At 47.0% G+C, this 26,314-nt stretch overlaps 1 protein-coding gene and 1 pseudogene across 3 annotated transcripts; both read right to left on the bottom strand.

Moving 5' to 3' along the window:
• Window positions 1-883: 883 nt before the first annotated feature.
• GOLT1A (golgi transport 1A) lies at window positions 884-24,357 on the bottom strand. Of its 3 annotated transcripts, none has more exons than XM_019711373.2 (5): window positions 24,225-24,357; window positions 4,941-5,032; window positions 3,803-3,981; window positions 1,835-1,898; window positions 884-1,216 (listed from the first exon to the last, which is right to left on the bottom strand). In XM_019711373.2, the coding sequence occupies exons 1-5, from the start codon at window positions 24,247-24,249 to the stop codon at window positions 1,178-1,180; spliced, it is 399 nt and encodes a 132-aa protein (XP_019566932.1). In that variant the 5' UTR covers window positions 24,250-24,357; the 3' UTR covers window positions 884-1,177. The 3 variants fall into 3 exon arrangements, with proteins under 3 accessions (XP_019566932.1, XP_074178301.1, XP_074178303.1); XM_074322200.1 differs by lacking the exon at window positions 884-1,216 and adding an exon at window positions 1,601-1,714; XM_074322202.1 differs by lacking the exon at window positions 884-1,216 and adding an exon at window positions 1,601-1,714 and having other exon boundaries at window positions 3,803-3,915.
• LOC109434449 (large ribosomal subunit protein eL6) lies at window positions 6,214-7,284 on the bottom strand (annotated as a pseudogene).
• Window positions 24,358-26,314: the final 1,957 nt, after the last annotated feature.

Genomic DNA, 26,314 nt, shown 5'->3' with positions numbered 1-26,314 from the left:
AGAAGGGGTCTCCTGGGCTGTGATCTGAGGCTGGGGGTGGGTTTCTCTCCTTTTCTCCTTCCTTTCTTCTTTCCCCAAACATTTACTGAGCACTTGCTCAGCACAGGGTCTTCAGATGAATATGACACAATCAGATGGGCACGACAGGTCTTTAAGTAGCTAAGAAAGCAGGATACAATGACAGGTCTAGGAGACGGCTGTACCTGGGGAATTCTAAGGGAACGCGGAGAAGTGACTTCCAGGCGGCAGCATTTCAGAAGGTGCTGCTCCCAGGACGCCACCTTCGTGTCCGTGGCAGACATGATCATAGCATTCTATAATTGCTGTTTACCTCACTTTGAAGGCAGAGGCAGGTCTCCTTCCCTTTGCATCCTCAGTACCCACTCCATCACTCGGTACAGATATAGAGGGACCTTAAAGGTATTTACTGCAGAGATTGATACTGCGGCGGACTCTTGTTTCCTGCTTGGACCTGCAAGAATGCTCTTTACTTTTGGATGAGGGGCTCTGCAGGACACAGACTCTTCCCTCTGTCAGACTAGGGCTCTCTGAAGGCAAAGGCTATGTCTCTACTCTCAGACAGGAAGCTCTCCCAGAATAGGCTCTACCTGGTGGGTTCACTGTGAAGACATCTACCTAATGGTTGAGAAGCACTTCCTGACAGTACACAGGATTATTACCCATCACCTGTCTAATGCCTCCCGCTAACAAGGGCTTGCAAACACTTATGTCACCCATTAGGACTTTTAAACACTAGGACAAAAATGAGCCTATGAGAGCAAGCCTGCCCCTGGCTGTGTGGAACGATGTGGGCTTCCGCCTGCCCTGAGTCAGGAGATGGACTTAAAGGGCTAGGGAAACTGGCTTTGAGTCACACACACACTCACACATTGGGGATTTAATTTTTGTTTTTCTTCCCATAAATACAGTGTGGGATGTGATACCAGCCCCAGTCCAATCTCTGTGGGGCTCTGGATCTCCGCTCCCAACAGTCCTGATGGCCTCTTGAGTTGATTTGGGGATTTGAGGTCAGTCACTCAGCCCATCCTTCCTTCTGGACTTGAAGAGGTCCGGGTGTGACAGGGAGATGAGTCAGTGCAGGGTGGGGGCCTGAGGGAGTCGCCCCATTTCCTTTCCATCCCCCTCCACCAATGAACCAAGAGCTCATCTCTTCTGTTCAGACCATTGAGCTGGTGCCTTGTAGCCTTCGGAACAGCTGTGGGAGCCGAGAATCATTACTCCAGACAAAGAATGAGGAGCACACTCAATATCAAGGTTATTACAGAGCTGGCCTTGACCACTGAGAGCAGTGCCAAGTGCAGAATGGAGGGGGCTGCGGGGATGTGCCCAGCTGGTGGGGGCATCAAGGTGCTGGCTTCTGTCAGGTGCTTCGGAGAAGCGGCGGGGGCAGGCACAGGGGACCACTGCCCCGTGACTGCTCCAAGGAGAGAACAGTATCTGCCACCTGCTTTTCCTGCTGTCTTTGGCTGTCACACATCCTCTCCATGTCTGGGGCCCACACCTAGACAGCTCCCCAGAATCCCTGACACTTTCTAGACTCTCTGAGTGTCCATTTCTTTTCCTCTAATAAGGAGCTATTAATAGCCACCTTCCTCTATACCCACCCCTTAGGCACAACTGCCCCTGGTCCCCTCACCTCATCTGCTCTTGTCGAATGGAAGAGCAGGGAGAAGAGGAGATGAGGTAGGCCAACCTGCGGAAAGGGGGGTGCAAGGGGAGATGGGGAAGGTCGACTGCACCTGGGGCAGCAGTTCTACCAACTCCGCGTGCTCCCTCCACCCCAAGGCCCCACCATGAAGCTGAACGCACTTACCGAACTCAGGAAGGGGATGTTGAAGGCATTGCCCAGGAAGCCAAAGGCGACAGGGAAAAAGCCCCTAGGAGCAGAGGGATGGAGGGAGGGGTCAGTGATGGCCCAGGAAGGGAGCATAGAGGGGAGCAAGGCTGCGGTCCACAGAAAGGCTCCAGCTTTGACTCCCTGGAGAGTGGGCCCCTGGGCACTGGGGGCAGGCTTGGTTCTGTACCCCTGGGGTTTGAGAAGCAGCCAAGTGGAGTGGTTAAGTGTGCAGGCCCTGGGGTCAGACTCCTTGGGTTCAAATCTTGGCTCTATTACTTACTGGCACTATATGAGCTTGGGCAAAAATTTCTCTGGATCTGTATCCAGCTATAAAATGTAGTTAATAATAGTATCTACATCTTAGGGCCTTACACAAAGAAATGCTGAGGAAGTGTTTGTTTTTATTATTGTCACTGTTTCTCCTCTCCAGATTGGGTGTCTCCATCTGCTGCAGGTTCCCTGGGCTCCAGGTTGGGCTAGCTGTTAGGAGCTGTGCTAATGTCTTCTTCCTCCTGCCTTGGCCCCCCACTTTCATCAAACACACCTTGCAGAGTCTGGCTGGGATACAGGTGTGATCCTTCAAAGGGCTCGTAGGCACTGAGGCTGGAGTGGGAAGGGGCTCTCTGTCTAGTGGAGAGGTGAGGGGATCGGAAATTTGAATTCTGCCTGAGCTGTTTCCTTTCCTTGGGCCGCAATTCCCTGAGGTTCACCTGCATCCCTGAGGTCTCTCATAGCTCTGATTATTTTTTGCCCCTACAATGTTGGTGCAAAGTCTTGTCCAGTCTGACTTTGGGTTTGAACTACTGAATCTGCAGTTGCCCGCTGACAGTCCTAAACCCTCAATAAATGGTCACTGTTGTCAGAATTTATTTGTTTTCCCTACTGAATTACAAGTTCCTCAGAAAGTTTCTCCCTGTTTAAGGCCATGTCCCCAGACCTAGCCCTGGATCAGGCACAGAGTAGATGCTTTTTATATATTTGACTCTGAGTAAATGACTATTTGAATATTGAATAAATGGATGGCAGAACATGTGTGAGAAAATTCATTTCTTGAGGACAAAGTACACGATGTCTATGAGGTCTAGGCATTCAGCTAATCAGGGTGTTTTCAAGGCTACGCTGAGGAGACTGAGGATTCCTATGGGGGTCCAGGGGTTCCTGACCCCCACTGCTTCCCATGATTCCATAGGTCATGATTCTTCCAGCCCCCATCATCCCCATCCCAGCCCTGTTCTCTCCACAGCGCTCCAGAGACACTGGGCGTCTCCCCTCCCTCCCCCATCTTCCCTAATATCCTTTCCTTTCCTCTTAAGTGCCTTCCAGTCTTCTCTTAGACCCTGCCCAGCCCTCAAGGCCTGTCTCACGTCCTGCTTCCTCTAGGACATGGCCCTGACAGTGGCTACACATCTTCACTGAGTCCCACCCTGCCTTTCCAGGCCCAGGCTGACACCGGACTGGTAGAGGGATGTGGAGCCAGGAGCCAGGAGCCGGGGACATGCTTCTACCTGTGAGAACTCGGGCGGGTGTAGCCTCCCTGCGTGTTGGTTTCCTTATCTGTAGAGGATGATCCTACCACGGGTTGTGGAGATGACAAAGTGAGATGATGGTGATGAGCGTGCTTAGTGCATGTTTGGGGCCTGGCAAGTGATAGACCGTCCTCCCCATCTGGATCATTCAGCTTAGCACGGGCCCTGTGTCTCCTCCCTGGGGACAGGCGCAGTGCTGTTCAGCGTTTGCTGAGGGTGGGCAGATCCCTTCAACCTACTGCTGGAGGGATCTTTTCCAGAGTCTGCTCGATGCCCCTCCCCGTTTTCAATCCTTCCATGGCTCCCATTTCTTGCAGGATAAGTCCAGCTTCTGCACACCCTGCCCAAATCCATCGGGCTGATCTCAGCTACTCAGAGACCCTGATAGCCCGTCTAGGGGAAAGGGCCCTGCACTCACTTGAAGAGGTTAAAGAATCCGTAGGTTTCTAGAAACATGCCCAGAAGGGGCCAGCGCAGGAGCACAATGGCCACACCTCCCAGGAAGAAGCTGGTCCCCTTGAGCTTGTGTCTCTGGAAGAAGAAGGAGAAAGTCTTCCTCAGGCCGATGATGAAGAAGAGGCCTGTCAGGAACAGCAGCTGTGGGGGAGGGAGAGGAGCATGAGTACAAACACAGCCAGGCCTGGAGCCACGGGCAGGCATGGCGCAGGGCTTGCTAACTCTTCAAAGAGACATGATATCAGAGAGGGTGGTGACCCAGCCATGTGGCAAAATCCCAGAGCCTGGAATAATTTGAGCTGGTTAGGAACGGAACTGCCCAGAGGCAGGGGGCTGGACAAAGAGAACTTTGAAGGTCTCTAGTTTCTCACCCAATTCAACCCAATTTCTTGGATCCCCAGCACTTCATATATGACTTCATTTCTCATCACACGTCCCAAGGAAGATGGGATAGTGAGAGTCTCTCCATTTTAGGAAGGTGAAGACTGAGGCCTACAGAGGTTAGGCAGCCATACCCACAGTCACAGGGAAATGTCGGGGCTCCACTGCCCGTGGGGTTATACTCTAGGCCTCCATTTATGGCTCTGTCACTGTCTTCAGCGTGGCTCCTAATGAGCCCTTAAGAGAGCCCAGGCTCCTGTCAAATTTAATTCTAGCTTTCTTCCAGCATGTTCCATCCACCTGGAAGTGCTTTATCCACCTCCGTACCCATTTTCCTTTCCAAATTCCTTCTCATCCTTTTCCAATTGGGTATGCTCTCTTTCCTACAAGCACCTTGTTTCCTATTAAATGTGTTTGTCTTATGACTTTACCCTGTCCCTGCCCGCCTCTCTAGTCACATGTGTTCGTGTAACATCCCTCTCCCTAACCAGAGGGATTCCTCTTGGTACCCCTAAGGGCTCACCCAGAGCTTGGCATGAGAATCCAGGTCTCACATTCTCTGCCCAGCAGGACTTGCTGTCCATTTCCAGCCACCCTTGCCTGCCCAGGCTTCATGGTGCCTGACCACTGGATGGGCACTATTTGAAGGAACTTGGGTTGACCCCAGCAATAGAGACTTCAGGGAGGTTGGGGGCGGTCCATAGGGCAGGGGCACTCACGTTTCCAAAGGCCAGGAGCACGGAGTCAAAGTACAGGAGTACTCCCAAGAGGATGAAGAAGACGCCAAAGCCGGTGGTGCCCATGCCAATCTCTGCAACAGGTGAGGAGGTTGTGGTGGGGTGGGCTCTGGGGTGTGGTGGGGACACTGGAACTTTCCCCCATCTCCACTGGACAGGTGCCTTCTGGGGTAGGGGATGGGGTGGCAAGATTCCCTTTCCATCCAGGAATCTTGGTCTGTGCTCTTGGGGAATGATGGGACAGGAAGGGATGGATGGGCACGAATCTACTCTACATTTAGCACCCGGAAACTGCTGGTCAGCTCTACACATCATGGCATTCTGTCCTCACAACTCTATGAGGTAGCTAGTGCTGCCTCACCACTTTTCATTTTCAGCTTCCTGTTGGCTTCAAATGCTGCATAATCCAGATCATTATCAGGATTGGGCCCCCGGCTGAACATAAGCATCTGCCGACGATGATCCAGTCCTCTTGCAGTTGGGAGCTACTGACACCCACCCCACACTTAGGCAGAAGGGGACCACCGACAACTCATGGCCACCAGCCCCAAAGGGTCTCAAAACCACCCAGCTGACCTGCCTATTTCTCAAGAGGCTCGCCCTCCTGAACAACTCTTCACCCTGTCTTCTTCCTCCTCTAAACTGTCCCTGTCCCAGCTTTCCAGCGATGGCCTCTCACACTTGACTGGAAAAATAGAGTCATCAGTCAGGAGGGTGCTCATCTTTCCACCTGGAGTCCACACCTGAGCCTGCACCTGCTCCCTTCTCTTCCCTTCCTCCTGCAGCAGCCACCGTGGCATGCGCCACACGCCCCTGAGCCTCCTAATTTCAGCCACAGTGGCCAGGAAGTGCTGTGAAAGAAAGTTCTGGACCCACACGGACAGCACCCCAGCCCCAGTTTGGCTTTGTGTCTCAGCATTCTTCGAAGTCGCAGGAGTTTGCTTCGAGCCAGGGAGCACAGTACAGATGTGCAGAATATTAAGACCCCTTGTTGGTCAAGGGCTACATTTTTGACATTTTTATACATATTTCAGATTGTTCCCCTCAAGAAAAGTTGTTACAATAACAGGATATGAAGTTCTTTTTTTCTTAAACCCTTTCCATCACACAGAATTTTTCATTTTACTTACCTTTACCACTCTTTTCATCAACAAATAATTTATTGTATTGCTTCATTTTTAAATTGAACTAAATTGAAATTTTATTTTAAATTGTGATAAAATACACATAAAATTTACCATCTTAACAATTTTTTTTAACAGCTCAGGCATTTAATTAGGTTCTTTGTAATTAATGTAGACACCAGTTTGTGAGGATAAACCCCATCTGTGAGAGCAAACACAGAGCGGAGCTAGCCCCGGAGCTGAGGAACAGCTTTCATTTTCGGCAGAGTTTGCAAGTCCACAGTTTTCTGATCAATTTTGTGCTGCTCTATAATCTTGTATTTCTCTTTCTCTGTGTTGAAGTTCTCCCCCTCCTGGTGCCTGGGCTTACGCAGCTGCTTCTTCTGGAAGTAAGCAGCAGTGAGATGTTTGGGGATTTTCACACCACTGGTATCAATTTTGGAGGAGGTGGCAATGACAGATTTCTGGTGTGTTCTATGCAGAGGAACTCGATTGAGGGACAGAGGTCCAGTAACAAGTAGCCACTGCTCAGCTGCTGCAGGAAAACCACCCTCTTGCCTCTATGGTGCCCAGTGGATGATTAGAATGGTCCCGGGAGTGATGCTGGCCCAAAGTTTTCTCACGTGCTGACTGAAGGGTTTCTTGCCACGGCTCAACAGCTTTCAAGGCACATCTTCAGTAGGATAATATCTAGGCATTTTGCGAAGTTTAACCACTTGCGTGCCACCATTCTTGTCACCACCAACTGGTTTTGTGACAGTAGCAAGAATCTTCTCCTTTTTCTTTTCAATCCTCACTTTAGCTGCTGAGTACTTCCTCTTGTACATGGCCTTTCAGGAATACATAGCTGATTGGAATACCTGCCGATTCCGCTGACCAGGACAGGGTTTCGGCTGCAGTGGGGCTTCCCCTTCTTAGGCGTTTAGGCCTTGAGGTTCTTAGGCATTTTGGCCTTGAGGTTATTACCCTTCTTAACCTGCCCCCAGCATCAGCCTGCTTGGCTTCAGGTTTCTCCTCCTTGGTGTCCGGCTTCCCAGCTTTTCCACCCACCATCTTGCAAGTTGGGAAAGCCCGTCTTAACAATTTTTAAGTGTACAGTTTGGTGTTATTGAGTACATTCACATTGTTGTGCAACCATCGTCACCCATCTCTAGAACTCTTTTCAACGTGAAAAACTGAAACTCTGTACTCCTTAAACACTAACTCCCCACTCCTCCCTTCCCCCAGTCCCTGGCACCCACCATTCTACTTTCTGTTTCTATGACCCTGAGTACTTTAGGTACCTAATATAAGTGGAATCATATAGTATTTTTCATTTTGTGACTGGCTTATCTCGCTTAACACAATGTCCTCAAGATTCATCCATGTTGCAGCATGTATCAGTCAGAATTTCCTTCCTTTTTAAGGCTGAATAATATTCCATTGTATACATTTTGTTTATTCATCTGTGGATGGACACTTGGGTTGCTTCCACCTTTTGGCTCTTGTGAGTACGTTTCTCTGGACATGGGTGAACAAATATCTCTTCAAGACTGTGTTTACTTCTTTTCGATATATACCTGGAAATGGAATTGCTGGATCATACGGTAATTCTATTTTTAACTTTTTTTTAAAATTTTTATTGTGGGATATTGGGGAACAGGGTGTTTCTCCAGGGCCCATCAGCTCCAAGTCGTCCTTCAATCTAGTTGTGGAAGGTGCAGCTCAGCTCCAAGTCCAGTCGCCATTTTCAATCTTTAGTTGCAGGGGGCACAGCCCACCATCCCATGCAGGAATTGAACAGGCAATCTTGTTAAGAGCTCGCTCTCTAACCAACTGAGCCATCCAGCCATCCCTCTGGAAACTCAGCAGCAGCTCATTGTCTTCAATCTAATTGTGGAGGGCGCAGCTCACTGGCCCATCTGGGCATCAAATCGGCGACCCTGTTGCTCAGAGCTCGAGCTCTAACCAACTGAGCCATCCAGCTGCCCCGATTTTGAACTTTTTTAGGAACCACAATATTGCTTCCCATAGCAGTTGCACCATTTTCCATTTCCACCAACAATGCACAAAGATCCCAGTTTCTCCACATCCCCAACACTTGTTATTTTGTTTTGTTTTGTTTTTGACATCCTAATGGGCGTGAAGTAGTATCTTATTATGGTTTTGATTTGCATTTCCCTAATGATTGGTGATGTTGAGCATCTTTTGATGTGCTTGTCGGTCATTTGTATGTCTTCTTTGGAGAAGTGTCTATTCAAGTCCGGTGCCCATTTTTTAAACAGGATTTTGTTGTTGTTGTTGTTGTTATTGAGTTGTAGGAGTTCTTCACATATTCTGGATATCAACCCCTTACCAGATATATGACTTGCAAATATTTTCTCCTGTTCTATAGTTTGCCTTTTTACTCTGTTGATTATGTCCTTTAATGCACAGAAGTTCTTAATTTTGATACAGTCCAATTTATCTATTTTTTCTATAGTTGCCTATATTTTGATATCAAGAAATTATCGTCAAATCTAGTGTTATGAAGCTTTTCTCCTATGTTTTCTTCTAAGAGTTTTATAACTTACTTTGAATTAAAATGAACTTTGAATTCATTTTTACATATGGTATAAGGTAAGAATCTGACTTTATTCTTCTGCCTGTGGATGGCTATTCAGGTTTCCCAAAATCATCTATTGAAAAGGCTGTCATTTCCCCATTGAATGGTCTTGGCACCCTTGTTGAAAATCATTTGACCATATATGCCAGGGTTTATTTCTGGGCTCTCCATTATATTCCATTTGTCAATATGTCTTTATATCAGTCCCATACTGTTTTGATTCTTGTAGCTTTGTAATCAGAAAGTGTGAAACCTCCAACTTTATTCTTCTTTTTCAAGACTGCTTTGATTATTCAAGATCCCTTGAGATTCCAAATACTTTTGAGGATGGATTGTTCTATTTCTGCAAAAAAATACCATTGGGATTTTGAAAGAGATTGCATTGAATCTGTAGATTGCTTTGGGTAATATTGACATATAATAATATTAAGTATTCCTATCCATGAATATAGGATGTTTTTCTATTTATTTGTGTCTTAAAATTTCTTTCAGCTACATTTTGTAGTTTTCAGTATACACGCATACCTCATTTTATTGTGTGTCACAGGTGTTGTGTTTTTTACAAATTGAAGGCAAGATCCTCCACCAGCAGAAAGATTATGACTCACTTTATTGTAGCGGTCTGGAACTGAACCTGCAATCTCTCCAGTGTGTGCCTGGAGATGTTTTGCCTCCTTGGTTAAGTTTATTCCTAAATATTTTATTCTTTTTGATGTCACTAACCTCATTAGAAATTTCCATTGATAAATGGAATTGTGTTGTGTCCTTTCAAAAAATTACTAATGAGGTTGCACAACTTCAAGTTTATGTTATACAACTTCAGGTTTATACTGCACGTACAGTTTTGCAACTTGCTTTATTTACTTAATATAGCTAGAATGCCTTATTTTCTTTTTTATTATAAATTGTATGGTGGATAGAGATATGGCATGAGTGTCTTCTTGAGATAAAGGGAAGAGTCTTTTTAGACTACAACATGTATAACTTTACTTGAAATGGTTCAATTTTTTAAAAGAAAACATCTAGGTAATTTTTAAAGAGAAAAATTTTACTGAACTTGTTAACTAACATCTTAGAACTGACCCTCACAAGCCCTATGGTATCATTGCCATGTTTTTGCAAATAGTTGTAAAAAGTCTTGCTGTTAAGAGGTAGAACTGTATAAACAAAACAAAACAAAGACAAAATTATTGAGACTAAACTTATTGGCTGAGTTATATTTACAAATGAAAGAAAATGAAACAACATCATCTTCTGTGTAGTTAATCTTTCATAATCTGTCTCCACATAGATTTGAATAGGATTAAGACCAGTTCTAGTATAGAAATAAGGCCAAAGGGCTTCTTTAAAAGAATCATTCAAATTATAGAGATGAGGGCCGGCCCGGTGGCTCAGGCGGTTAGAGCTCCGTGCTCCTAACTCCTAAGGCAGCCAGTTCGATTCCCACATGGGCCAGTGGGCTCTCAACCACAAGGTTGCCAGTTCAATTCCTCGACTCCCGCAAGGGATGGTGGGCAGCGCCCCCTGCAACTAAGATTGAACACGGCACCTTGAGCTGAGCTGCCGCTGAGCTGCCGCTGAGCTGCCGCTGAGCTCCCAGATGGCTCAGTTGGTTGGAGCGCGTCCTCTCAACCACAAGGTTGCTGGTTTGACTCCCGCAAGGGATGGTGGGCTGTGCCCCCTGCAACTAGCAACGGCAACTGGACCTGGAGCTGAGCTGCGCCCTCCACAACTAAGACTGAAAGAACAACAACTTGAAGCTGAACAGAACCCTCCACAACTAAGATTGAAAGGACAAGAATTTGACCATTGTTCCCCAATAAAGTCCTGTTCCCCTTCCCCAATAAAATCTTTAAAAAAAAAAATGAACAGAACCCTCCACAACTAAGATTGAAAGGACAAGAATTTGACCATTGTTCCCCAATAAAGTCCTGTTCCCCTTCCCCAATAAAATCTTTAAAAAAAAAAAAAAATTATAGAGATGAGATTTATCACTCAAATTATAGACCGAAACCTCACTTAGTTTATAGTCCAGAAAAATGCCAGTCTTATTGCGTCTCTCTTTTGGCAGAGTTGGATTCTGTTAGGACCCAATGACAGATAATTTCTGTCACCATATGGCCCAGCTGCCCAGAATCCATCTTGTACTAATGGCTGTTTCTCACCAACCTCTGTGATCTATTCAGGCTTGTTTCCTACTTCCACTTCCCAGGAAGGCCTACCTGAATTCTATCTCTTAGAGCCCGGGACACCGGGCAGAGTACAACCCCCTTGAGTCATTATGAAGGTTGTGTTCTGTCCTTCCATATTGCGTGATTTTTCTATCCTCAGAGACACTAAGTTGGGGGTCGAGAAGTACATCGACTTTGTCATGATACTTTTTCTATGGTACGGATATTGTGGAGGAAGACCATAACCGTATTATTTCATCTAAATGACAAAGGTGTTTTAAGTTTTTATACCTGTTATAAAAATACCTGTCTGTTCTTAGCTTAAAACTGCCACAAAAATACGTCATTGATTCCAGCTCTGACGATCCTTTTCCCTCTTATCTGCTTTAGATGCTTTTGTGTGGAAAAGCAATGTGAACATTTTATTGGGTTTCCATTTTGTTTTGTTAAAACAGCCAACAGTCCATCCTGTAAACATTTAAGAACAGTCTCTTACTCATTTTGTAGAAACAGCAAGTTTCCCGAATTCACACTTTATGTCTTTTCTCCTATGTTACACTTTCTTCTGCAACAGTGATTTGCCAGCTTATATAGTTATTACGTTTCCAACTTGTTCTACTCTTTCCTTTAAGGCTGGTGCCATTCCAGAATTTTCCTGTGAGGGGGGCGACCTTCTTTGTGGGCCACACTTAGTGCTTTCAGTGTTGATTGGAAAAACTGCATAATGGATGCAAAATCTCACTGAAAAGGGTCAGAAGCTGCTTTGCACACACAGGCCTCAGACCTTCCTCCGCCTCCCACCTGAGGAGTAGCAACAGACTGGGGCGGCGGGAGGAGGGAGGCTCTGGTGACTCTTCAGGGCACCGCATAGTGAAAAGCAGGGACCTCTCCAGACCTCAGAGACAGACCAGGTTTAGGGCTCCCTGGCATGTCTGGCTGATGGCTGCCTTGTTTAGCCCCCATCCTGACGTTCCAGAGCAGCTGCCAAGAAGAGCCCAGAGCCTGCAACCTGTGGCAAATGAGCCAGACTGCCCCAACCCCCACTCTGTACCTCACATTAACTGAAGCCAGGTTCAGTTGTCTTTCTGGCTCCAGAAAAGAGAGGCTGTACAGGGAGCCTTGGGACACCATGGCTCTTTAGTCTCTTTACAGGTCTCTTTAGTCTCTCTCTCTCTCCACAATCACAAATGGATAGAAAAGTTGCAAATACAGTACAAAGAATTCTTTTCTCGAACCATTTGAGTGTAGTTGCCACAGGCTATCTCATCACCCTTGAATACTTTGGTGCGGTTTCCTTTGTTTTCCTATGTACAACCAGGAAACAACCATCAAATTCAGAAAATTAACATCGATATACTACTACCATCTAAAGTCAGACCCCATTCAAGTTTGTTGTCCCAGTAATATATATCATTTGTAAGGAAAGGATCCGGTTCAGTATCATGTGTGGCATTTGGTTTCTGTGTCTCTTTAGTCTCTTATGTCTGAACACTTTCTCAGTCTTTCCTGGACATGATGTTGACACTTTTGAAGATTTGGGTCAGTTATTTTGTAGCTGTTCCTCTATTTGAGCTTGTCTGATGTTTGCTCATGACTAGATACAGGTTATGCAGAAGTCTCAAGATGTGGTGCTGTGTTTTGCTCATTGCATCTATTATGTGATGCACGATTTCAATTTGGCCCATTACTGATGATGTTTCTTTAACCTCTTGGTTAAGTTGGTGTCTGCCAGTCTCCTCCATTATAAAGTTCCTCACCACCCTGCCCTGATGTTACCGGGATGCCCTCCTCGCCCTTCTTTGGCATCAGGCCAAACTCCAGTGTGAACCCCCTTCCACCTGGCTGAGGCTCTGACTAACCTGCTCTGGGCACCCCATCCCCCACCCCTTCTACCTAATGGCTTTACGACTGAATTGTTGAGGAAGAGGAAGGAGGGAAATGGGGAGAGAAAGAGCCTTCCTTCAATTTTCAAAATTAACAATGGTGATTAATAGTAACAACCACTAACACTAATGAGCACATGGTGCCAGGCACAGTCCAATCACTTTAAGTCTTATCAACTCATTTACTTTTCATAACTGCCTATGAGGTAGGTAGGTAGGTGTGCTGTCATCCACATTTCACAAACAGAACTGAAACACTGAGAGATCAAGTCACTTGCCCGGGGCACCCGGCTAGCAGCTGGCAGAACCAGGGTTTGGTCCCAGTAGTCTGACTCTAGAAAAAGTGTCTTTAACCAACCCAGTCCAGTCCAGTCCACTCCTACTGTCATGCAGGGTGTCTGCGGGGTCTCCTGTCCCGCTCCCCACATAAGAACGCAGGACATGATGAGGCCAAAAAGGAACACCCACGGACCCATAAGTAGGGGAATCATATCACTATATTCTCGCTGGCAGCATCCGCCTCTCTGCAATCCGCTCTTGCCAGCTCAGCCACCATCTTCTTGCTAGCCCCCATTTTCCTGCTAGCGTAGCCACAGCAGTTATATTAGTGGCCAATGGCTCACTGGTTACAGCTGACGGCCAACCAGCCACAGCTGATGGGCATCCAATCACAGTTGATGGCTGTCGTGCGGGAGACCCTGCTCGCTGCGCCATTTGTCGTGCGGGGAGGCCTGCAGGGTCTCTGGTCCCACACCCCACATAACGCAGGATATGGTGAGGCCAACAAGGAACACCCACGGAGCCATAGGTAGGGGAGTCATACCACTACGGTCTCACTGGAGGCTGGGTTCACTGGACGTGCGACCTGCTGTCCCTTTTGTCTGCAACCCACCGACGACTCTCTTTCACTCTCCTCCGCTCTCCTCCGTAGCCACAGCAGTTATATTAGCGGCTAATTGGCTAACTGGCTACAGCTGACGGCCAATCAGCCACAGCTGACGGCCATCTACTACCCGAGCCAGCACTCCTCCACGTGAGGCTGAGAGCCTGTAAACTACTTTCTGGGGCTCTGTCCCCACAATGGCCATTTACTACCTGAGCCAGCACTTTCTACGTGAGGCCGAGAGCCTGGAAACTGCACTCCTGGCTCTGTCCCCACACTGCTATTCTGGCCACTCTTTTCTACTCTCCTTTGCCAGCTCCTACTTCTCTACCCACTAAAGGAGGTAAAGAAAGAACAATTCTAAATGCCAGTACCACAAACATCATAACTGTTGTGGAACAAGATTAACATTTAATGAAAGATCCAGCTAAAACATACATACATACACTCATACAAACAATTATTTAGAAATTCCCATAGGCAATATTCTATGGGTGTAGTAAAAAGTTAACACGGGAGTTTGTGAAAGTGTTATTAGTGTTTGTGTACTCAGTCTATCTAAGTCTTTTGACTCCAATTCCCTTCCTTCACAGTTCAGCCACATAGCGATTTAGGTCAGCATTGCACTGTGGGTGTGAAGCAGGGCCCAGATGGGCCCTGTTGGGACACAGCCCCAGACAGCAGTTTCCAGGCTCTCGGCCTCACGTGGAAAGGTGCTGGCTCGGGTAGTAGATGGCGGTCAGCTCGGCTAGTTGGCCGTCAGCTGTAACCCTTGAGCCATTGGCCACTAATATAACTGCCGCGGCTTAGCTGGGGAGTGGAGTTGAGGAGAGTCGTTGGTCGGTTGGCAGAAAAGCAGACAGCAGGTGGCACGTCGTGTGAATCCAGCCTCCGGTGAGACTATAGTGGTATGACTCCCCTACCTATGGCTCCGTGGGTGTTCCTTTTTGGCCTAGCCACATCCTGCGTTCTTATGTGGGGAGCGGGAGCAGAAACCCTGCAGGCCGCCCCACACGACAGGCCCCCTGTACTCAGAATGCCTCCGGGATGCCCTGCTCCCATCCAGGTGGGCTTCACACCCCTGTGGCTGAGCTCAGAATGCCTCTGCAGTGCCCTGCCCTGTTCCGGCTCCTGGTCCCAGAGAATCAGCTGTAGTTGCTTGCTAATTACAAACTCTATTGCTGAGCATTTTTCTACGTTACTTCCCACCACCATTCCTGGACCGCTGGTGCCATAGGAGATATGAAGACAGAAGGGGGCATCATGACAGGAGAATAGACCTCCGGGATGTCACGCTGCCTCTGGGAGAGTGCCCTGATTTCCCCTTAAGTACCCCCCGCCGGCCTGAGGATGTAAGGCAGTGTTTGGAGGTGTTAACCGCTGCCTTCTCGGACCCCCAGTGCTCTGAACGCCTGTGTCGGTCTATTGGCTGAGCAGCGCAGGCAGCACGAGCCCCGGACTCGTTTGGTCTCCAGTTATAGGTGATCTTTTTTGGAATCGACTCATCTCTGTGGCCCGCTGTTCCGATGGCCCCTGATATGTCAGGAGAGGTAATGAGGCCTAATAACTCATGATCCAACAAAGCTTAAAAATTGGTATTCATTAATGAACCTGAATTGTTTGGCTTGGATTTATAGTAAAATAGCATTTGACCATTTAAAAGCTATTTTTAAATCCCACAGTTGTAAGCAATAAATCTTGAGAGAATATTTTAAAGTTGGATGTTTTACTTAAATCTGACTTACCCTTTCAAAACATAACAGGAAAAATAAAATATGGTAGTCAGGAGCTTGAATCATGTTAAATATATCCAAATAGAAAATGCCATTTTAAAATTAGAACATAAATCACAAATACATTTTGGATGAGAGATTTGAAGAAACGATGAGCTTATGCCTTTGGGACCGTCCGTCATTTCTTCTGTTATCTCCTATTCTTGGGATTTGAATTGAACTTTGGCCCAAGTTCACATCTCTTTCCATTTTCACACATATTCATTCCCATGTCTTTAAATATCACTTCTGTGGTAACAAGGTTGATCTTTATCTTTAACATATTAAATTTATTATTACTTATTTAGGCCTCTCTTTGAGCTTCCAAACTCATATCCAGCTGCCTACTTAGCATATCTGCTTGGTTTGCTCTCTTTAAGGAATCTTGAATTCAACAGGTCCAAACTGAGCTATTGATTGTCTTTCCTTAAACTTGAAACTCTCTTGATTTTCCCCAAATGAATAAAAATGTCAGCAAACACTCGGCAGTTTGCAGCAAAAGCCACAGAGCTATCCCCGAGTCTCCTCACTGCTCCCTCGGTCAAACCACAGCTAAGTTTTATTGCTTCTTCTTCCAAAACGTATCTTGAAAGCTGTCTGTTTCTCTCCACTCTTACCATTTAATTCCAAGCCACCTTCATTTCTGTTCTGGACCCCTCCAACCTTCTATGAGTCTCTGCTTCACTGCTGCCACCTTCTTGTCCCTTTTCCACACAGCCGTCAGGGATCTTGGAAAACATATGATCCAATCACACTCACAGTGTCCAATCCTTCATGGCTTCCTACTGGGCTTAGATGAAACAGAGTCTTCCCATCCATTCCTCTGCTCACAGGCCCTGCCTGCATGACTGGGCCTCGGCCTGCTTGCCCAACTTGGTCTCCTGCCACTGTCCCCCTTGCCTGCCATACTCCAACCACATCATAATTTCCTTTATTAGCCTTCCTGCCTCAGGGCCTTTGACTATGCCCTTTCCTCCCACTTGTTATGGCCTAAAGCATATTCACTCTTTAGATGTTAATGGAAATGTTGGTTCCTCAGGGAAACCTGGTTCACTCTCCACTCCCTGACCTAAATCTCATTCCCTCATTTCTTTCTCTCATAGGATTTAGCACATTCTTCATAGGAATTAGCACATTTTGGTTTTAATAAAATGTTGGCTTGTCAGTGGGCTCAGGCCTCAGCCCTCTTCTCTCTATATTTTTAGAAATATTAAAGTCACTTGTTCTGAACTAGGGGGTTGGGGGTAATTTTGTTCCTCAGGAGACATTTGGCAATGCCTGGAGGAGAACTTTTTGATTGTTACAACTGGGAGTGGGAGTGTGCTACTGAAATCTAGTGTGTAGAGTCCAGGAATGCTGCTAAAACCCTGTAATGCACAGGACATACCCCACAACAAAGAATTACCCTGCCCCAGAATGTCAGTAGTGGGGAAGCTGAGAAACTGTGGCCCCAGGTGACCTCATGGACTCTCATGGTTTTCAATGTCATCTACACGCGGCAAGCCCCAAGTTTCTCCCTCCATCCCAGGCTCGTTTACCCGACTACCTACTTGAAACCTCATCTGGACGTCTAACAGCACATCAAACTCAGCGAGTCTGCAACCCAACTCTTCTAATTGCTCAGGCTGAAAATATCGGAGGCATTCTTGACTTCATTTTCTCACAGCCCACATCCAATCCATCAGCAAATTATTTCAGCAATTTCCTCAAAACAGGTCCAGCACTGACCACTTCCCACCAGTTCACTGCTACCACCCTGGTCTCTTCTACCGTCTCTCACCTCAGAACTAGTCTCCCTGTTGCTGAACTCACCCCTCGACAGTCTATTCTCAACCCAACACCCAGAGTGATCTTATAAAAATATAAATAAACATATCACTTTTTTGCACAAAACCCTCCAATGATTTCCCATATTATAGAGATAAAACCATAGTTCTACACAGTCTGGCCGCTCCGGGGTCTCCCTGACTAAATCTTACCACTCTCCCCTTTACTCACTTTACTCCAGCAACACCAGCCTCCTCCTACCTCAGATACACCAACTATGCCAATGCCTCAGGGCCTTTGTACTGGCTGTCCCCTCTTCTTAGGACATTTTCCCTCCAGAGAGCTGCATGGCTTTCCCTCCTCACTTCCTGTGGATCTCTGTATAAAAAGGCCCCGTCTCAGTGAAGCCTTTCCTGACCACTCCTCCCGCCTCACACTCCGTAGCCTCCTCATCTGCTTTATTTTTCTACAAAGGCCGCATCACCACCGGACACACTATTGAGATAGGAAAGTCATAGGCAGTTAGGGACAGGACCGCGGTGGAGGGCATCACGGCCCAGACAAACAGTCTCAAAGTGAGATGGGAAAACCGTGGGCAGTCAGGGACGCCTGCAGAGGCCCTCAAGGCCAAGAGAACAGCAGCTGACAGAAAATAAAAATGTAGGAAAGGGAACTAGGTGGGAGCAGCTACCACAGCAGACTGCAGAGTCAGCCAAGATCTCAGCCCAGGTGCAGAAAGGGGTGTGGGGGGAGCCCAACTGGCTCCTGGTAAACAACTTAGAGATTATGGATCCAAGGATATACAGTCTCCATCCAGCTCAGCTTAGTCTGCGGGGTATTCCGTTCGGATCCCCCCTCTCTTCGGAGAGCTGTGCTCTTGTGCTTTTCACTTTTGCAATAAAACTGTTCACTGCTTCAATTTACCTCTCCGGGTCCACGTTCTCCTTCTTTGAGTGCGTGAGGCCACAAACCCAAGGCAGCAGAATTCTATATCATTTGGGGGCTCGCCCTTGGGATTGATGGAGAGGTAAATATTATCTGTGCCTTTCTACTTGCCTTTCTACTTGCCCACTCATGGACCTTCATAGTTTTTTTCTCTTTCTCCTGTCACACAAATATTGGGCCTTCGTCAGCCAGTTAAAGGCAACAAGCGTGGCTGCCAATCTCAAGCCTTGGAGGACAGGTCTCCCTGGCCCGGAGGTGGCTGATCCCCTGATTTGCATCGGGAACACGGCTGCCTGCCACTCGGCTTCTTGGCTTCTCTTTCTTCGGGGGGAGGAGAACATCCTCGGCAAGTGACTTGGACTGCTCCCTCCCATATTGTTGCCTTCTCTTCAGCCCTTCCTGCTCTTGATGTTTTGTGACACGTTGGTCGGGGCTGTTTCCCTGTTAGACCTCCTCACCCTCCTGACACATCATTCCCCACAACACCTAAGGTAAGACAATGGAACTAACACAGTATCAGACTGATCTAGCCACAGAGGGTCTAGTTTTAGCTCACCTCCCGAGGGCAATTATGGACCCACATCAGGTTTTCTTTAAAGCCTTGGGCTGCCAATAGCCCTGCAGTCAATGTAAGGAAGAAAGAGCATGTTTTTGTGTAGCACATACTCGGTGTCGATTTTCTGGTGATTGCACCGTCCACGGTATATATCTAGGACGACATCCCTGAAAGCCAGACTAGCTCAGCCAGTTACTAGTCTACCTCTCCCGCTGCCAGGATACTAATAAGGCCTCCACTAACCTTACACATCTTAGCCAGATAGCCTCCCTCTATGAGTCTAAGATTTCTGAATCTCTTTTCCTCTAGCTGTCAAAGTTTGTTCCCTCTTATAAACTGCCCCCTCCAAGTTCTGAGTATCATCTCAATAGTCCACTCCCTGTTAGATGAGGGAAAAAGATATGGGAAGTGCGCGGCAGGCCTATAAGATGCCAGAGGTCGTGGCATACACCCTTCCACTACTAGGCATTTAATCACCCTGGTCATCAACTTTATCACCCAGGGCCAGGTCAGAAACAGACAAACACAAAAAATACCCCTTCCTATGGGCACCGCAAAGCAAGGTCGGGAGCAGGGTGCACAGTCCAGGCAAGCGTGACTACTCCTAGCAGCCCACGTCTCCTCGGTTGCCGGCATTTGGTCACACAGAGCGTCGGAACCCACAGGTCCAGGGGACGCGCTGGCCTCAGGTGATGGCAGGGAACAGACAGCAAAGGGACACCTTTCTTCTCTCCCTCCTCTTTTGCAGATGGGCTACAAGCTCTCAAGAACCTGCACCCCTTTGGGCTGTATTCCAAGACATTGGGACAAGTTCGACCCCCATACCCAGAAGAAGCGGAGTCTAAGTTTCTTGTGTTCAGAAGCCTGGCCCTAATACAAACTAGGTGATGGGGAAATCTGGCCACCAGAGGAAAATATCAACTATAATATCATATTGCAATTAGATCTTTTCTGCAGACAGGAGGATAAATGCTCTGAGATACCCTATGTTCAGGCTTTCTTTGCTTTGAGAGACAACCCTGACCTTTATAAGACCTGTAAAGTAGACCTGGCCCTACTAGCTGTAATTTCTTGCCCACTTCCTAAGAAAAATCCTCCATATAAAGAAGAAGTACCACCTAAAGAGACAACTCCTGAGGGGGACCCCCTTAAGGAAACTCCCCCTGAAGATAGTGCACCAACATCGGGAACTAAACCATTCTATCCCCGTCTGCTGACCACCCTGCCCTCTTGTCCCCCATTTCCAGAACTTCCTGACAAAAGGACCCACAAATATAGACCCAACTTGCTTCCCCTACAGGAAATACCCAGTAAGTTTAGTCTCACAAGGGTCCAAGTCCCCTTCTCCCTACAGGACCTTAAACTGATTAAAGGGGATCTAGGAAAGTTCTCTGATGGCCCAGATAAGTACATCAGTGCCTTCAAATTCTAACACAAGTATTCAAGCTACCTTGGAAGAACACTACGCTGCTTCTAATCAGACTTGAACTGGCTCTGAAACACAAGCTGCCTTACAAGCAGCCCAAAAGTGTGGGGACGATCAATGTTTAGCATATTATGATGAGCCATGGGAAGGAAGTACTATATCAGAACCCTTCCCCATGGGACAGAACGCAGTACCCGCTAATGATTCCCAATGGGACCCCGACACGTATTTGGGGACATGGAGACAAAAACATTTTCAAGCATGCATCCTAGAAGGCGAATTAGAGTTAAACCTTTAAACTGTTCCAAGCTTCCCACCATCAGTCAACAGCCAGACAAAAATCCTTCGGCATTTTTAGAAAGGCTGAGGGAAGCCCTTATCAAACATATTTCCATCTTGCCTGACACGCTAGAGGGTGAATTAATTTTAACGGACAAGTTTGTCACACAGGCCACCTCTGACATACGGAGGAAGCTACAAAAGTTAGCTATCGGCCCTGAAGCCTCCCTAGAGCACCTACTCAAGGTTACAAATACCGTCTTTTATAACAGAGATCAGGATAAAGAGAAAAAACTTAAGAAAAAGACAGAAATGTTAGTGGCGGCCCTAAGAATGGCAACGCCTCAGGACACCCAGGGCCCAAAATCTAACTGCCACCATTGCAGACAGCCCGGACACTGGAGAAGGGACTGTCTGCAGTGCCAAGCTGTGAAAGGAGACCCCTGGGACCCTGTCCCATCTGCCAGGTAGACCATTGGAAGGTAGATTGCCCCTGGAGGCCTCTACCCTCGGGGTTGGCCTTACTTAACCCACTGTCCCCTCGGGCCTGGGGCTCCTCACCATATCTCCCTCAACCAGGCTGTCTATTGTCTATTAGAACACCGGAGCCCCGGGTAATCCTGGAGGTTGAGGGAAACACAATTGATTTCCTTCTAGATATGGGAGCCACTTTTTCTGTCCTTCTCTCTAATCCTAGACTGCCCTCCACCCACTATGTGATGGTAAAGGGAGTCACTGGAAAGCCTATTACTAAGTTCTTTTCTCAGCCCCTAGGTTGTATCTGGGGAAATATACATGCTCCTCACCATTTTCAGGGCCTCTTAGCCACTCACATTAGCCATTGGCTCCCCGACAACAGATTTCTGAGGTATCCGGCACTTTTATTAGAAGGACAGATTAAAACTTGTTTCATCTTGAACCCAACAATCTTCCTCCCCGAGGAAGGAGAGAAATTAACATATAACTGCTAACAGGTCCTGGCCCAGACCTATGTAAAAAAAACACCGTAGACAATCCCGAGTAGACCCTGAATTTTAAACCCTCTGGCAAAATTTATTTCTTCCCTCCTAACAGCCCTCAAGTCCCACATGATACTCCCCCGGCTGCGAAGATACCGAAATTTAGCTACTGCATCTACCATTCCCGGATAAAGCAGTGGAATCCGAAAGAACCGGCGCCACCTGTGGGTCCAGAGCCAGTGAGCCTTCAACAGAGCCAGTCAATTACTCCTGTGAACCTTTGAAAGATCTAAAGCTTCTCTTCAAAACGGCCGTCAACAAATCAGATAAACTATGAAAAATAACATCATCCATAAGCTTCTACTTTTAGTTCTTTTAACAATTCTCCCAGAAGGATTTTTCAGACAGTCCTATGCCCTTTCGAAAGGATGAAAATGTTTGGGTTTACTTAGCCAAACACGTAATGAATGTGTCTGATTTCTGTCTCACTGGGGGAACCTCCGTAGAACAAACCCTTATCTCCTGCCTAATAGGAGTTTGCACCCCTTTAAACCATATAAAAAACCACACTATCTTTCAGTTTATTACAAAGCCCATTTCTTACTCTGACATCTATAATTGGGGACCCATCAGTTCCCTAAAAGACAGGAGCATGTTTTCCTTAAAAGTAACTGCTGTGACCCTGGCAGAAAAATGCGTCAAATTCACCGGTTGTTCTAACGAATGTTTTAATCTTTCAGCCAATATCAGCTTAAACTGCAGCTGCACCACCTCTGTGAGTTATGCTAGTGCACATGTCAAATGACCTGCTGGATGGGTTCTCCTTTGTGGAAAGACTGTCGACTCCTATGTCCCAGCTTACAGCACTGGGGGACCTTGCTCCCTCGGGAGGTTAACTGTCTTCTTACCTCAGAAACCTCATCAGGCGCATCAGACGAGACACCACAGGGAGCTTACTCTAGCCTGCAGTTGTAACAGTGATGCACATTTGCTCAGCCCAGCTGAATGTATATCATTATTTCTTTTCATAGTACCAGCTGTATAGCCTAGAGATTAGCTAAATAGCCTGCTCCATGGCAAAGGCCCTAAACGCTACATCACAGGCTATCCACGCCATTGGACAGGAACGAGGACAAGTCCGAGAAGCACTTCTTGAAAACAGAGCTGCCATGGATTATTTACTCTTAAGACACAACCACGGATGTAAAGATTTTAAAGGATTATGTTGTTTTAATCTCTCTGACAACTCAGTTAATTGCAGGCAAAGTTAAATAGATTCACGACATAGTGTCTGATATTAAACAGAGAAAAGGGCTTTTTAGCCTTGATCTCTCCTCCTTACTTCCTGGCTTCCCAGCCTGACTGGGCTAAAGGAGACATTTCTCATTTTTCTCTTAGTCATTGTTGTAGGGCTAACATCATGCCGTTGCCTACAGTGTATCCCAGCTTGCAGATCACCTACCAGCTGGCTGCGACCATTCAAACGACTACAACCACTGGGCCATAGGACGGAGCCCACCCAGCTCCAGATGGTCCTGAATATAAAATCTCACCAAAATTCACCCATCTGCGGAGGATGGCTGGACCGCCCTCTGAGCAACCAACCCACTACTGGCCCATACTCCGCCGCTTCTCAGCAGGAAGCAGCTAGAACGGTCTCCCCCTTCTCCTAACAGTTAGGGTTACATCTGCAGAGGGGTATTGAGATAGGAAAGTCATAGGCAGTTAGGGACAGGACCGCGGTGGAGGACATCAAAGCCCAGACAAACAGTCTCAAAGTGAGATGGGAAAACCGTGGGCAGTCAGGGACGCCTGCAGAGGCCCTCAAGGCCAAGAGAACAGCAGCTGACAGAAAAAAAAATGTAGGAAAGGGAACTAGCTGGGAGGAGCTACCACAGCAGACTGCAGTCAGCCAAGACCTCAGCCCAGGTGCAGAAAGGGGTGTGGGGGGAGCCCAACTGGCTCCTGGTGAACAACTTAGAGATTATGGATCCAAGGATACACAGCCTCCAGCTCCGCTTAGTCTGCGGGGTATTCCATTTGGATCCCCCCTCTCTTCGGAGAGCTGTACTCTTGTGCTTTTCACTTTTGCAATAAAACTGTTCACTGCTTCAATTTACCTCTCCGGGTCCGCGTTCTCCTTCTTTGAGTGCGTGAGGCCACAAACCCAAGGCAGCAGACATCAGAATCCTGTGTCACTACCTGCTGACCTCTTCATCTGTTAACCTCCTTTTCCACCCGTCTAGACTGTAAACGGGGTATGTCTGTTTCCTTCACTATTGCACACTCTATGCCCAACGCAGATGGCCACCTGGAGACAAGTTTGTTCACTGAATGAATATTATTTCCAGTTCACAATGAGACACTGGGGCTTAGTAACTCACCTGAGTGAAACGCACAGAGCCACCTCCCACCCGTCCCAGACCTGCAGACTACTTCCTTGCCCTCTCCCAAACGAAGGAGAAGAATGTTTAGGAGTGAGGATATGGTGATTTGGGGAGTGGAGCTTAGTTTCTGACAAGAAGGGACCCAGGGCTACAGAATTTTGGGTAAAGATGTTTGAATGGGCAACGGCCTTCTGGGCCCACCTTTGCAGCATCCCAGGTCTAAGAACCCTGAATGGGAAAGGCACCAGCTTGAGTGGGGAACTTGCCAGTTACCCCAGGCATCAGCCTTTGGCTTCCTGGGGACCCTGAGCAATCCCAATCCCTCACCCCTGGGAAGACAGAGGAGCCACACCCAGCCATGGCCCTGCTGCGTGGAGGATGCCAACACAGCAGCTTCAGGCTACTGCCTCCAAAGGTCACCTCTGGAGAGAGATCCCAGCTAGGAGGGGTGTCGTCTTGGCTCCCACCGAGCCTGGACAGCCCAGCCCAGCCCAGCCCAGCCCCTCTGCAGCAGGGTCCCTCACACTCACTTTGCCATTCAGTGATGGAGATCATGCCGCAGGCTGCCTGGGGGGCCTTCCTGGTCAAATCTGGATGGAGGTGAGCAGTAGGGAAGACCAAGCTTGTACATGCTCAAGGGAAGCTGACCCTTGGTAAGTTGTGAAATGAGCCTCTGGTAAATCATTAACTCTACTCCCACTTACACACACACATACTCATGAATGGCTCCTGAAAGTCGAAAGTTCCCTTCTCCTGGTTCTTCCCAGAAGGCACTGCCCCTCCACACGATGGCCACCTGGAGACATCACCCACCTGACTACTCTTCCCCCAACCCCATGCCCTAAAGTTGAGTTCACTGCCTTCTTCTCCACAAAAATTGGACTGTATATAAAAGAACTGGGACCGAGGGATACCCAGGCTCCCTACTGGGTTTGACGGAGGGTATGGGAAGAGCTGGAATCTGTGTTTCTCTTCGGAAAAGAGTGAAATTTATCTTGTAAGCAGTTTGCTTGTTTTGTGCTAGTATCCATGCTGTACCCTAGGGGGCGACAAACAACTGATTAAAACCTGTTGCTGCTAGTCTCAGAGGAAAACCAGATTGCGTTAAATCCAGGACAAAAGCACCCATGGGGAGTTAGACATGAAGGGCTTCAGTTGGTGGGCTTCCCATCGGGGTCCTGTCAGTGCCCAGCTTTGGACTGTGAGGCTGAACTTTGGAAGATGAAGGATGAATTTGGACTTGGGGTAGGGCTGGACTTTCGAGGGTGCCTCATTCACCCATCAGCTGTGTAGACACGGGTGCATTCTTTCCTCCCTCCGTGGGCCTGAAAAAGAGGAGTGGACAGTTCCTCACATCCTTTATCCCATTGCAGAGCAGTGGTTCTCAATCCATTAGCGCCAGCATCCCCTTTGGAACGTCCCTCTATTTTGAAATGAAGTCCATAGATGATGTGACCAAGCTACATACATCATTTTTAAAAATGCAAATAAAACTAATTATAATAAAGAAAAAAGAATAATTTATAATAAAACATGAAGTCTCACAATATATAAACGCTCAGACAAGACTTACCAGAAGACATAAATGAAATAGGCAGATTGCTTGCACCTATTTGTAATAAATACATTTGAATTTAAGAGAAATAGAAGACCTGAGCCATTATGTAATTTTAAAAAAGAGTAGTAGGGAATAAGCACTAGAATAAAAATTAATGTTAGGTAAGTAATAACAGACCAGATGTACTTGCATATAAAAAGAGAAAGAGGGAAATAAGCTTAATTGAAGTAGAGATAACATAGGAAGGCAAATCAGATGACAATGTGGAGACAGTGAGGAAGCGCGGTGTGCAAGCCAGGGAGCTGGGTGTTCTGTGTGCGCTGTTGAAGCAGCTGCCTGTGCTGTGGCGTGGAATGGGGACGGGGACACATCACAGACACAGAGGTCTCGGTCTTGAAACTCTGTCATTTGTGGAGATAAAATTCAGTTCGTAGGATCTTAAAAGGCCTTGAAGATCTATATTTCCCGTAGGCAATGGGGAATAGAGGATGGATTGGGAAGAGAAATGGTGATGCAAATGGCTTAAAGCAGTTACATGATGGACCCCTGGGACAGTGTCAAAGTAAAGACAAAAAAACAACAGGCAACTCCCCAAAACATTTCCACATGGAATCATTACAACATCGGTGTTCATTCTGGAGCTGCAAAAACTTTAAAAATATAAAGGACGGCAATAATATAATTTCTGAAAACATTTATTAAGGAGACCCAATGAGATCCCCTGCATTTCATCTTTGCTTTAATACTGTTTGGTCCTCTCAGGTCTCCTGTGTTAAATATTTAGTTAGTCTTTTTGCTTGTTCAGTAAGACCCTACTGCCCTGGAACTGTTTTCAACCAAACATACAGGGCTGAAATGTTATAACACATTGTGTAGACAATAGAGTAGATTATTCAATAATTTTGAGACAATGTCTTTATTCCATTTAAGTTTTTTCTCCATAATAACCGTCTCCTAATTTACTGAGTTATTAATATTCATGAAACTTATAAAAAAACTTAGAAGCTTTTAAAAACGTTTTAGTACTATTATGAATCACAGTGGGACCGACTTCTACTGGTC

This window comes from Rhinolophus sinicus, linkage group LG17, assembly GCF_036562045.2.
Source record: "Rhinolophus sinicus isolate RSC01 linkage group LG17, ASM3656204v1, whole genome shotgun sequence".
NCBI lineage: Eukaryota > Metazoa > Chordata > Mammalia > Chiroptera > Rhinolophidae > Rhinolophus > Rhinolophus sinicus.
This window is presented reverse-complemented; position numbering and strand designations above follow the sequence as displayed.